Below are 12,468 nucleotides of genomic sequence, written 5' to 3' on the forward strand. Positions count from 1 at the left end.
ATAGTTTCCTGTTTACTAAAAATTTCACAGCTTGTAAACACTCTGGAAGTGTAGCTACAACTGAGAAGGGCAATAAGGTGGAGTGGTTGTCATCCCCCATTTGCTGCAAGTTTGTTTAATCACTCTTGATGCAATTACAGTTGACCCTTCCAAAATATCATATTTTCTCGATGTTTTAAAATACCTCCTGTCCCCTTAATTGGCTGTGTTAGTGCCACTCAATACAGCTAAAAATGTGTTTGCATTGCATTAAAAAAATCATCGTCATATATTCATCAGATCTGCCCATGATTTCAACCAGCCCCAGGCAATTTTATGAAGTAGGTTGACAGAAGTAGGGATTGGCATCAGTTTTAAAAAGTGTGACACTTAGTTCCTCATGGTCTTTATTAATTCCATTGTATTTTATAAATATACAAATATATTGTAAACTGAAGTTCTTTTGCATAGTGATAAGTAACAATCTTTCTGGAAATGAAAGTAATATAATTAGTTTAAATAAATATTAATTGTATCTTGTATGATGATTAAAAAAGTGCCATACGGGTTGTAGTGGATATTGTGTGTCGTTGTGGGCTTTCCCCACTACATCAAGTATCTTGAATGATGTTGGGCACGATATGGTGGAAGTTCTTAATACATATTTGATAGTGTTGTTTGTAACGACGAAATGTGTTGTGTCATAATAAAACTCAGCAAAATATTGCAATTTCTAATTTTACAAATATTAATTGCCCCATTCAGGGTGCTCTGAGCTCTCACTCATTATAGAAGCGGACAGCTACATTGAATATTCGCTGGCCTTGTGATTGGATGAGTCAATTGAGAAGTATGGTAGAGCTTTTGAATTGTTAAGTGATTGACTATTTGCCACCTAGCTCTTATGGTTGAACTTCCATGAATTAGCAATGTGAACTCACTCAAATAGTGGCCAATGAGACCACTCCTACAAATGGCTGAGCACTCACACTGAGCTGCTACGTAGCGGTCACATTCAGGGGAATTTCTGCAGTTGTTGTGGCAGTGCTCACGTCCCATGAATGCACCAAGTACATGTATTATTTGCTCAGAATCCATGTGGAGTCAAACAGTTGAAAGAAACAAGGATGGAAGGATGGGTCATTTCCACTCTTTTGATCATGGCATAACAGTTTTGCTCAGTTCTGCCAGTCACTGCCTGTAATTTAAGTTTGTCCGGAAAATAAATATCAAAAACTGTGCTCCAGAGATATTGACCAATGCGAAGAATTGTCAGGTGTATTCTCTGCAAAATTTCATTCTGTTTACAGTGATATTTATGAACTTTCGTGTGGTTTCTCAATATTTTTGTCTAAATTAACGTTATTAACACATTCAGCGCGGGGCACGTCAATTGACGTGGTCCCGTCCAAACCGAAATAGGGAGCACGTCAAAACAACTACTATAACCTGAAGGATTTTATGTTGGGCTCTGAGTAATCTTTGCCCATCGGCCACAAAATTTGTAACTTTTCCTTTAAACTGTAAAAATTGTAAATATTATATCACTTCATTTGTGCGAAAGATCCGCAGAGAAAAAAATCATTCGCCTTGACCGGGATTCGAACCCGGATCCCCCGATTTCTGGTCGAGTGCTTTAGCCAGTTAAGCTACCAAGGCGTCATTCTTCCCTGTGGATATTTTCGGACACTACCGGTTTGAAATTATTACTTTTTATTTTGATGACTTCCAATGTCACCGGTCCATATGTGTTCTCTAGGAACAATAAAAAATTATTATTATTATTGTCAGGTGAGCAATTTAGGCAGCTGATTAACGGCCCTGAGTTTTTTGTCTCTTCTCTTGCAACAACTTCCCCTCCCACAAAGGACCCAGCTGCTTGTACCACTTACAGGCCCCCTAGTGGCACTGGATATGCTTTTCAGAATCACGATTTCAGGCCTACCTTGTGATTGAATTGCATAGCAAGCTGTAGCTTGGTTTAGTTTACTATTGCTAGATATGGTGAAGTTGATTGTAGAATTGGGTAGGAGACACCATTATTTTCTACGGAAGGAAATAAGTTTAAGTTCCATAGATGAATGATGAAAATTGGCCAATTTGATTTGTGTATTACTTAAAGTAATGAATAACCTTTCTCCATTTTCTCAGCCTGTAATAGTATGACAGAATATTTTACTTTATTGAGCAATAATGTGAAAATGAATTCATCTGTTCATATACGGCCGCTACTTGTATAAGTATAGATTTATGTAAGTCAACACCACATAATTCTGAGACTGCCATTATTCAGAGTCGCTCACATTCCGGTCCAATTTTCCATTGAAGAAAAATGGCTAGGCTGAAAGTGAAATGAAGGAATTTTCCTCTAGAATTTTTTTGCTATAAGAAAACAATGTAAATAATTGGTGATGAAGTATTAGCAATACCAAGTGATGTTTTCAGACCATTAATTTTCATAAAAATAGGATTAAAATAAGTATATCTAATTAAAGCATTTGCAGAAGTAAATTTGCTGCATCTTTCCATGTGAAAGAGGCAGCCAATGGTTTTTCTTATTGCCTGGTCATGACATAAATTTTCTTTGACCCCACAGACAAGATCCCTGACCCATCTTAAATCCCTGGACTATCAATCTATTGATAAATGAGTTAAGTTAAAATACTGCTGCCAGTACCAGTCATATTTCCCATTATCTATCACTCTCATTATTTCTTTTATTGAAAGTGTGGTCATAGCGAATCTTACCCTGACTTAAACTTTAATCCTTAATTTTTAGGGAAAGAAAAGTTTTTTAGGCTTTTGGGCAAGTTATTTTGGTATGAATTCTTTGTATGAGCAGTTCTTATGCTGGTTCAAATCTCACGGTTAATAGAACTGAGAACTGAATTGTCCCATTCTTAAAAGAAACACTCAAAAAAGATTGAATTATTTGAATTTTCAGTGGCTCCTTGAGGAAGAGTAGTTGTAGTGGTAATAATATTTTCTGTTTTGTATTTAAGATGAGGTAAAGGAGACTTCACGTGCTGTTGAAAGTAAAACCCAAAAGATTTCTTCGGAGCTGAAGGACTCCTTAATGAAACTGAAGAGCACAGAATTGCAGCTTCAGACCACCAAAGTAAGTATTTATTGAGTTGTTTGTCAATTAGAAGTAGTGGCCACAAAAAATTCACTTGTTTCTCTTTCTTATATTTTAGTCTAAAGCAGAAACGTACCTGACTACTCTCAATGAAATCCATGAAAAAGTTTCCGCTTGTACTCATGGAACAAAAACTAATTCGACTACTAAACGAGAGGAAAATGGGACCAATTTTGAGGGTATGTCTATGAAAGAAGAACCCTCGGAAACTATAGATGAATGAGTTTTTACATCAATATTTCTTATGTAAATTTTTTCTCAATGTACCTTCTGATTTTTTTTTGTTGCCTGCCATAATGTTTGCATAATTGTAAAAAATTATAGCAATGATTGAGTGTGAATGAATTTTATCTGTTATTTTGTAATAAATTTCAAAAGAACTGAATCTTGCTATTAATATGATAATAAGGAGACTGATGTTTCCGTTGCCCCAGAGGTGTCGTAATAAACATCCAATATCTGAATCAATTAACCCAAACATGTGTGTTGAGGTGCTTGCACTTTGTAGGGGTTCTGCTTTGTGTGTGACTTTATTCGATAACATATAAAATGGGTCTTCATCTATAGCATGAAATGTAATAAGTTACCTTAGAGTACATTTTCAGCATTTATTCATGAAAGCAAAAATACTTTAAAAAATATTCCAGTCAACGATCACTTAGAAATGATAGAGTAATGATGTCATGTTTGCCATGGAGCTTGAGATTCCTTTAAGCAGCCTTACGGTCATGAGGGGGAAAAATCTTTCTCCAGAGCAGCTAAGAACTATAACACATGCATCAAAGATTTAAAATATCTATTTAATACAATAATCTCAACAAGGGACACTTATACAAACTTTTACACTGAAAATATGAGGGTAAATACATTAGGAAGAATGACAAAAGCTTCAAAATATTCCTGTTTGTATAAAAATGGAATTAGATAAGTAGTCAACATTGTAACAGTTAGTGAGACCCATCAATAAAAATAAGTCGAGCTATTTGATGATTTGAATTCAAGGTCATGGACTCAAGTGAGCCTTAGGAAGGGAGACAAAGATGAAAATTTTGACTTCGCATTTTATTTTATCATCTTTACCTTCAAGACTGCAAAGATAATTTTTATTTAGGGAATATACCTGTAAGAAAACTCAGAATAGAAATTTATAAACAAGAGAAGTATGTATAATAGCAAATAATTTAGGAATGATCACTCGAGAGTAAGATGACAAGCTAATGATAAATGCCAAGTTTGAACTTAAAATAATATTTGTTGGACTCAATCTCAACAGTCATTTGTAAATTATGATGAAGTCTTGTAAGTTAAGTCAAAAGTAACTGCAATATTACTTGTTTCAGATTTTTGATGAGAGGAGCCAATAACATAGTATTGACAACTTTCAATTGATCTATGAAATTGATGAAATATGGGAGGATATGAATGAGAAATTTTAATTTATTATTGACATTTCATTACAGTTTCAGCCTGCAACACAAAACAATTTAACCATATCTTAAGGATACCAAAGACTACCCTAAGGAGAAAAAATTCTCATCACCAACAAATCAACCATCTGAAACAAATTTTACCCTTGAAATCATTTCAAACACAGACATAACTAAATTTAGAAAATGTCACTTTAAAAAATCACCTGCTTTGAATAAGAAAATAATATAAAGATTTTCTCCCTGCTGAAGGAAATTTGTTCAATTCAAGCAGTTGACTCCCAAGGATGAATGAAGTCCTTTCTCCAACATCCCACCCCCTTTTCTCTTAGTAGAGATTGGTTGAAAATTCTGCACAAAAGCCTGTTTCTGGACAGTCTGTGTTGATGAATTGTAGGAAGGAAGGGGTTTGGGTGAAAGTTACAACTCTCTTCAGGGACTCCGTCAAAAAAGCTTGCAATGGCTACCAATCACCAGGCATGTCTGTCCTTAACATAAATAGATTAATATAATCACTCCTGAGCTGGTTACTAGCGGCTGCCTGGAGTGGGGGGGGACTTTCTTTGCCTTCCCCTCAACAAAACCTCTCCCATGTTAATTTTCCCCTCTTCTCCCTGCCATGCGGTACATTCAGGTGCCGGGGAGTTTTAACAGAGCTATTTAGTATTTACCTATTTATGGTCATTTTCTTCCATGCATTACTCAGAGAGTTTGGTTCATTGGGTAGAGCGTTGGGCTGCTGATATGAGGGTCTCGGGTACAAATCCCAGTTGGGACCTTCAAATATCACAAATCAAAATCCTCCAAGAGCAAGGTAGCAGATGCAAAAGAACTGGCCCCACTACCCCGAATGTGTGGAATTCACACGCCTTTGGCTCAGACTGAAGAGAGCTCTACCCTCACCTATCCACACCAACCTTCAGGTTGAAGCTATGAGTGATATCTCATCCACTAAAGGAAGTCAGAAGAGACAATCAGCAGCAGTAACTCAAAGCTACTCGAATCATAAGGTGAATGCAAATGAAGGGCCTTCCAGGCTATGTCCTCATTAAAGTAAAGAGTTGAGGATCAAAAAATGCACCTCGCCTTCATGGCAGTTGAAAATTTTAAATACCAGACAAGGCCAGAAGGATGAGGTAGGGTGCTCTATCAAACTCTGGGGTTAGCCGCCTCACTCTCAGAGGATTTTTAGTGAGAAGTCCGAAAGCTTCACCCAAGATTTGAATCCATCGGTTTGCTTTCTTTGGATTAGCTGAGGGAAAGTCACTCGCTCACCCGCAATTGCTTCAGCCACACTTGCTCAGTCACCTAGATATTTCAAACCGCCTCTGAATGGGGTGAGGCCAATTGAGCCCATTTCAATGCTATCTATCCCTGAAACAGAACAGCAATTGAACAACTCACTATTTTTCAATTTTTGTTAACTGTAAAGCAAAATCATCGTATCTCCACTCGTTAGGTCTTCATTATTTCTCCTAAAGAATTAATCATTCAGAAAGGGTAACTTCCAAAGTATGTTAAACGGAATTTCTGCTGTAATTTTCTCTGGTACCAGACTATTATGTTCCTGTAATGAAATTTTCAGTGAATCAAAAACAAAGCATAGAGATTACCTGCCATGAGATGTTAAGGAACTGGCCCCACTGTGGAAAAACTGAGGATAAGGTTCATAAACAGAGTGCCCATACAAAATTTAGGGTAATAAGGCTATTCACAACACCACAGTTGTAATTTGCTGCTACTAATGGAATACAAGGATACTGATAATGGAAGTAAAAGTCAATAAATATCATAGGCATGAATGATTTGTTATTACTCTAACGCCAAATGATAGGTATCTGGCATGAGGATTGCACAGGGCAGTCGATCTTCAAACATGGATCTATTGGAAATGGTCATCAGCTGAGAATTGTGCCAAAAAATCGACGTAAAAGTATATTTCTTTATTGAACCTTTAAAATTAGTAAAATCTATTTGGAATCCAACTATGAAAGAATATTAAGACAGTTATTCATCATTAAAAAGTAATATATATACTATACAACTACATTACATTGGGATGAACTTTTCACCGCCGTCAACAACTAGCGTGCAGCACAAATGCCAGCCAGTTTTGGTGTGAGCATGATCAGAGGATCATAGCCCCTCCCATGTAAAATTATTTTAAAAAACATGTCACTTTTGAGAAATCAAAAATGTTTTCTGGCATTGTAAGATGTGAAACAAATATGATGATAAGTAAAATGTCCAAAATTTTAAAATTCACACAACTTGTATAGCATAAGGCATTTGTCACAATTGTTTGCGGTCAACTTCTCCATGAAGTTATGACTCAATGGGCCCAGAAGTTCCAAGGCCTCCCTGTAATACAGAAGGATCGAGTCAGGTGGCAAATTACCTACAAATACATACGTCCATCTGGTAATCTCCTGTCATTTTCTTTGAATTTGAAACAATAGCACATCTATTTACTGGTGCAAGAATTTTATTAATGAACAATATAACCTCAGCTTTGGTGGGTTAGGCCCTGAAGTTTTTGTGCATTTTATCAGGGCATTACACCCAGTGAAGTTCATACGATTATCTTAATCAGAGAAAAGGAAAATATGTAAGCAGGGGCGGATCCAGGATTTCTTTCTGGGGGGGCACAAGCAAGGCCGTATCCAGGATTTTGTTCTTGGGGGGCACAAGGATATCTCGTAATACAAAACGAACACAATGATAATGGGACCGTATTAAAAATCTTGCATATTTTTAAGGGTCTGGGGGGTCCCGTGCTCCCCCCCTGGATCCGCATATATGTATGTAAGGGCTACCATATGCTTCAACTATGCCTGTAAAAGAAGAAAAAAATCTTTCTGTGTCACCAGTACACTTATGAAATCTTGATCCATACATACTCAAGCAAACAAAGATGGCCTATGGAGTTGAGTGCAGCTTTGGGCTGGAGAGTCCAGCGTTCAAATGTAGCCGTGGCCTGTGGACACCATCTCCTCATCTATGTCATGTGTGTCTTCATGGCATACTTTCCTTAGTGCTTGAACTCTGGAGGTGGTTCAGGTACAGGAAATGGCTCCGCTACCCTGAACGACTCAATTTTGCACACCAGCAGCTCAGTTTGTGGCGCTATACCCTCACCAATCATACCAAAGTCCTGAGTAAATTAAACTAAATTTATTATTCTGTATCAAATTGAACTGCTCACACCAAAGATTCAATTTTTTATAGTTTTGAAATTGGTCCACAGAGCCGACACAATTTATACCATAATCAACAAATTAAAAAATGTTAGAAATAAAAGTGCTTATATTATTATACTTGACCTCCTTCTAAGACATCCAAAATATCAGCCTTCACAGGTCCAAAATAAACCTTGAATAGCAAATTGAAAGACATTAAATGTTGGTCCATGTTTTTCAAGTTTAAAAGTTTGGAATGGTTCGACTCCTCTGGATCTTGAAGAAAGAAGAAAACATATAAAATGAGACAATAAGAGATACCATTATATTTCCCCCTTCATGATTCAGGGTATTTGGGATGGGAGTCTCAATAACACTCGTTCATTATTCCTAGACATTTTTCTTGTATAAAAGTAAGCTAACACATCTTACCGAAAATACACCTCTAATCAATCAGATGATGACTGAGTAGAGGTGTATTGACAACGAATGCCATTGTTATCAACAAAATGAAGACATACTAAGGATATGATGGAGTGCCCAGATGAGTAGTCTAACAGAAATCAACTTGCAATGCAAATCCTTTAAAATGAGAGTGAAGTCGAAAAAGATGATATGGGAGATCATTAAATCTGGATTAGACACCACAATGAGGTACCTATGGAAAAATGAAGCAGCTTGAATTGAAAATATTCCCACAGAGCTTCTTAGCAATGTTGGGGGAAAGACATTAACTCAGCTCCACAAAACCATTGTGACGTGTAAGTTACAGGAACACACCAAAGCTTCAAAAAGAACAACATCACTCCTATCCCATAAAGAGAAGAGTGGAGAACTGTGAATATTCTAGGACCATTCGCGTAGTCGCTCATGCATCGAAGATATTGGTAAGAATCATCTACTGGAGAGTAGAAAAGAAAGCCTTGATGAAGAACCATTCGGATTTCCAAAAAACAAGGGCACATTGGCACTTTGACGACTCATAGAGAAGAGAATGAAGAAGAATTAGCCCACATCCAACGCATTTGTGGATTTTGGTGATATAGATTGGAATTTGATGCTTGCAATCCTAAATAAATCAAGTGTTTTGTAATAAACAGAGAATTATCCACAATTTAAAAAAAAAAGCAGCCGCAATCACTGATTAAATATGAATCCAGCTATGAAGAAGCAATAACATGGAAAGGATGTGCTCTATCCCAGTTATTTCCAATGTGTTCATCAAGAAAGCTACCAACAAAATAAAAGAGTAAAACGACCAGGTTTGAAAATACACACTGACAAAGTAAGCATGCCAATAAAATAGCAGTCATTGAGGAGAGACAGCTGAAGAAAAATCTTTCAACCATAGAAAACATAATGATTAGGTATAAACTGAAAATCTATGTAAAGAAAACAAAAATATTGGTCTGTAATACAAGAGAAGATGATGAACCAAAGTTAACATTGGTGCAGAAGGAAATGTGTTCCACAAACAAAAACATTTTTTTGTTTTTCCCAAAATGTAAAGCTAAAAATGATCAAACTTCTTAACGTATTTTCAATGCTAACGAAATGAGACAGAAATAGTCAGCAGAATAGCCCAAGCAAAGAGGGCATCCCTAAAAAGAAGAATCTTCCTACTGCTCAAAATTTAAGTGCTGAATTAGGGCATACATTTAGACCATGCCTCTTTATGGCTGTATGATGCATGGACGATGGCAGCAGCACAGAAATAAAGGCTGGAAGCTTTCGAAATGTAGCGTTATGAAAGACTGATGAAGATCAATTGAATATATTGTGTGAGTAATGCAGAAGTTCTAGGAAGAGTAGGAGAGAAGTTTTCCGAAAGCCTTGGGTGGAAACAAGATAATTTAATTGGCCACATCATCAGACTCACGAAAACTATTGTTGAAGGGAGGGCAGGGTAGGCAGTGGATGAGAGATATAGAGAGGGTGATGACAGCCGAACAATCAAATGGATGTTAAAAGGTTAGCTGAGGGGAAAATTGATTGGAGAGCTGTATCAAGCCAATCTTTGGATTCCCGACTGACAATGATGAAGTTCACAACGGCACAGAAGGAAATGTGTTCCACGCAGTGGCGGATACAGAAAAAACTCAAGGGGGGGGGGGGGGCGCAAAATATCTTGAGTTGTCTTTAATTTTATCGTAATAAAATATGATCAAGTCACAGGCAAAGTATATGAAAATTTTATTTAAAGTGATTATAAACATGTAAATGACAATGCCATCTTATGATATAAAAAAGCTAAAATTGTGGTTTTGCAATGTTCGGCAATACAGGCGGACCCGCAAGGGGGGGGCGCGCGCCCCCCATCTGTATCCGCCACTGGTTCCACAAAACAAAGACATTTTTGTTTCTCCCAAAATGTAGAGCAAAAAATTATCCAACTTCTTAATGCATTTTCTATGCTAACAATTTCATTTGAGAGGGAAATATCTCTCTCACTGAATGGTACATTTAATAGCCAATAATACAGCTATATATTTCACCTGTACTTTCAACCAGGCTCGCACCAGATTACGTTTGAGGTTTCATAGCCAATGCCTATGGGCTCAAATTTTTTCCCTGTCTTCTCTAGTGACTCCACATGAGTTAATCTAGCACTAAGGCCAGTAATTTATCACAATCCCACCAATTTTAACTTTTAAGTAAGTATTATTCCTAAAGTAACTTACTTAACAATTATGGGCGGCAATTAATTGCACAAAAAATTATTTCGTTTATTTCTGTACCACCGAAAACAGCTCCACTGGCATTTTACATTGTTTTTTTTTAGCTTAACAAACAAACATACACGAGCATAAATGCCCTGGATAGGGGCAACCTACCCAGGCAGGACTTGAACCTGCGACCTCTTGAGTGGCAGGCAAGGACTTCACCTTGCCGCCACCAAATTATTCATGCTCAATTTCCTCAGAAATCATTCCATTTCTAGGGTTGGGAAACAGGAAGCTGACCACATTGAAAACTCACTATGGCTATTCTAATGCTAAAATTTCTGGAACAATCAAGAGAAATTGAATTTCAAACAACATTAGAAAATGTATATTTTCTGAAAGCAGTAAAAATAAAGCTAAAACGCGCAGCAGGAAAGAAAATTTTGCAAGGGTTAATTTACACAAGCCACCTCTGGATCATAAAAGCCATTAATCCAGGTAAGTTGTGACACAGAAACTGAAAAGGGTGATAGGTGATGAAGACTTGAATAATTTACTCACCTTCCACCTCTGATGTTTACCATATAAAGAGGTAGCTCCATCTAATAGTTGCAGAACAATCTTTTTGATGCATATATTCATTTGGAACTGAATCCGCAAACAGGCAAGTTTGACAGAATGTCATTATGTATTAGTTTCCAACATCCACTAACCTACCATATTTCTCCAAATATGGTAGGCCCCCCTAATTTTGAGACTTCAGTTTTGGGAAAAGTAATAAAAATGTGTTTGAATGGTCCCCCTTTTACTTTTACCACGGACATTTTAGAAAAAAAAGGGGGGACTATATTCAGACATATAAGGTATTTACCACTTAACCTAATGTCTAATTGATGAGATAAATTAGCATGACTCAAAATTACTTATACAAATTATTATTCTATTTGAAACAGAAAATCCATCCCATACAGTCAATAGCATATTCAGAATCTTTTGGATTGGATGTTCAATAGGAGGGTTGTGCTTGCTTCATTGAAAACTGTACTCCCAAAAATTATGGTAAGAATGAGAGGTAAAAAAAACCTTTAGCTTGCATTACACCATCATTTTGAATCCAGAAGCAACTCATTCACTCCAACAGTCAAGTTTTCAATTGTGTGTTCCCAAAAGGAGACACAGAAGTAGTGTGAGAAAAAATTAATGACAGCTGTGGTACTCTATGGATGACAGACTTGGACGACTGGAAAAAAGTGACCAGAAAAGACTCGATACCTTAGAGATCTAGCGCTGCTGGCAGGTGCTGAAGATCAAATTGATGGGTAGGGTGAGAAATGAGGTAGTAAACCGAAGAATAGGTGAAGAAAGGGCATTGTGGAGCACCCTGACCAGAGAAGGACCCAAGGTCAAGGTCATATCATCACACAGAAAATCCGTGAGGAATACAATGGAGGGAAAAATGAAGTAAGATTCCCCCAACCAAGATTGGCACAAATGACGGACAAAAGGAGGAAGACAATTAATAGGCTTCCCACAAACTTTGCGTTTTCCATGTCCCTGATTTCCAGTCCATTTTTTTATATTTCCTTGACTGCATATCAAAGGCAAAGCAGTCATACATAAGGATTTAAAACAACAGGCAGCAAGGTATACATTAACCTGCCTGCCACCTCAATAGGTATGGGTAAAGGTATCCAGCCCTTAACAAAGAAAATAGAGAAAACGTAGACATGAATAGGATAAATTTAACCACCTAGATTTTTTTCTTTATTGTTTGGGAGAAAAAGGAATTCCAATACCTATTTTTTTGGTAAAATATCTCTCTTATTTTATCATTTCTTAGAAACATAATGAAGTTAAGATGATTTTTTCCGTGTGGCCTTGAAGGATATTTGCTCTTAATAGCTCAAGAAATAAAAGCTTACTCAGCCTCCCAATCTCTTGTGGCTCCCGGACTAATGTGCCAGCAGTTTTTGATGAATTGCATGGCTTTCTTTTGTACTACATTATGTTCACTTATGAAGTCTTCCTGAGTCAGAGGAAAAACATATTCCGTGAAATAAAGTCAAGTGGTGCCAAGTGAG

General features: G+C 37.0%; 1 protein-coding gene, 1 long non-coding RNA gene and 1 other non-coding gene across 7 annotated transcripts in view; 1 reads left to right on the forward strand and 2 right to left on the reverse strand.

The window, feature by feature from the left end:
- LOC124160413 (cell division cycle and apoptosis regulator protein 1-like) overlaps positions 1 to 6,184 on the forward strand; it is a 102,087-nt gene extending 95,903 nt beyond the window's left edge. For all 5 annotated transcript variants that reach the window (XM_046536261.1, XM_046536264.1, XM_046536265.1 and 2 more), the window contains 2 exons: positions 2,982 to 3,097; positions 3,177 to 6,184. In XM_046536261.1, coding sequence (XP_046392217.1) covers positions 2,982 to 3,097; positions 3,177 to 3,341 — 281 coding nt within the window. In that variant the 3' untranslated portion in view covers positions 3,342 to 6,184. The remainder of the gene's footprint in view (positions 1 to 2,981; positions 3,098 to 3,176) is intronic.
- Trnas-aga lies at positions 1,566 to 1,638 on the reverse strand. The gene has a single exon. It is a non-coding gene; the product is annotated as a tRNA-Ser (tRNA).
- Positions 3,707 to 9,843, reverse strand: LOC124160416. The gene is made up of 2 exons (XR_006865157.1): positions 7,446 to 9,843; positions 3,707 to 6,906 (listed from the first exon to the last, which is right to left on the reverse strand). It is a non-coding gene; the product is annotated as an uncharacterized LOC124160416 (long non-coding RNA).
- Positions 9,844 to 12,468: the final 2,625 nt, after the last annotated feature.

The sequence above is a fragment of the Ischnura elegans genome, chromosome 6 (assembly GCF_921293095.1).
Source record: "Ischnura elegans chromosome 6, ioIscEleg1.1, whole genome shotgun sequence".
In the NCBI taxonomy this organism is placed as follows: Eukaryota; Metazoa; Arthropoda; class Insecta; order Odonata; family Coenagrionidae; genus Ischnura; species Ischnura elegans.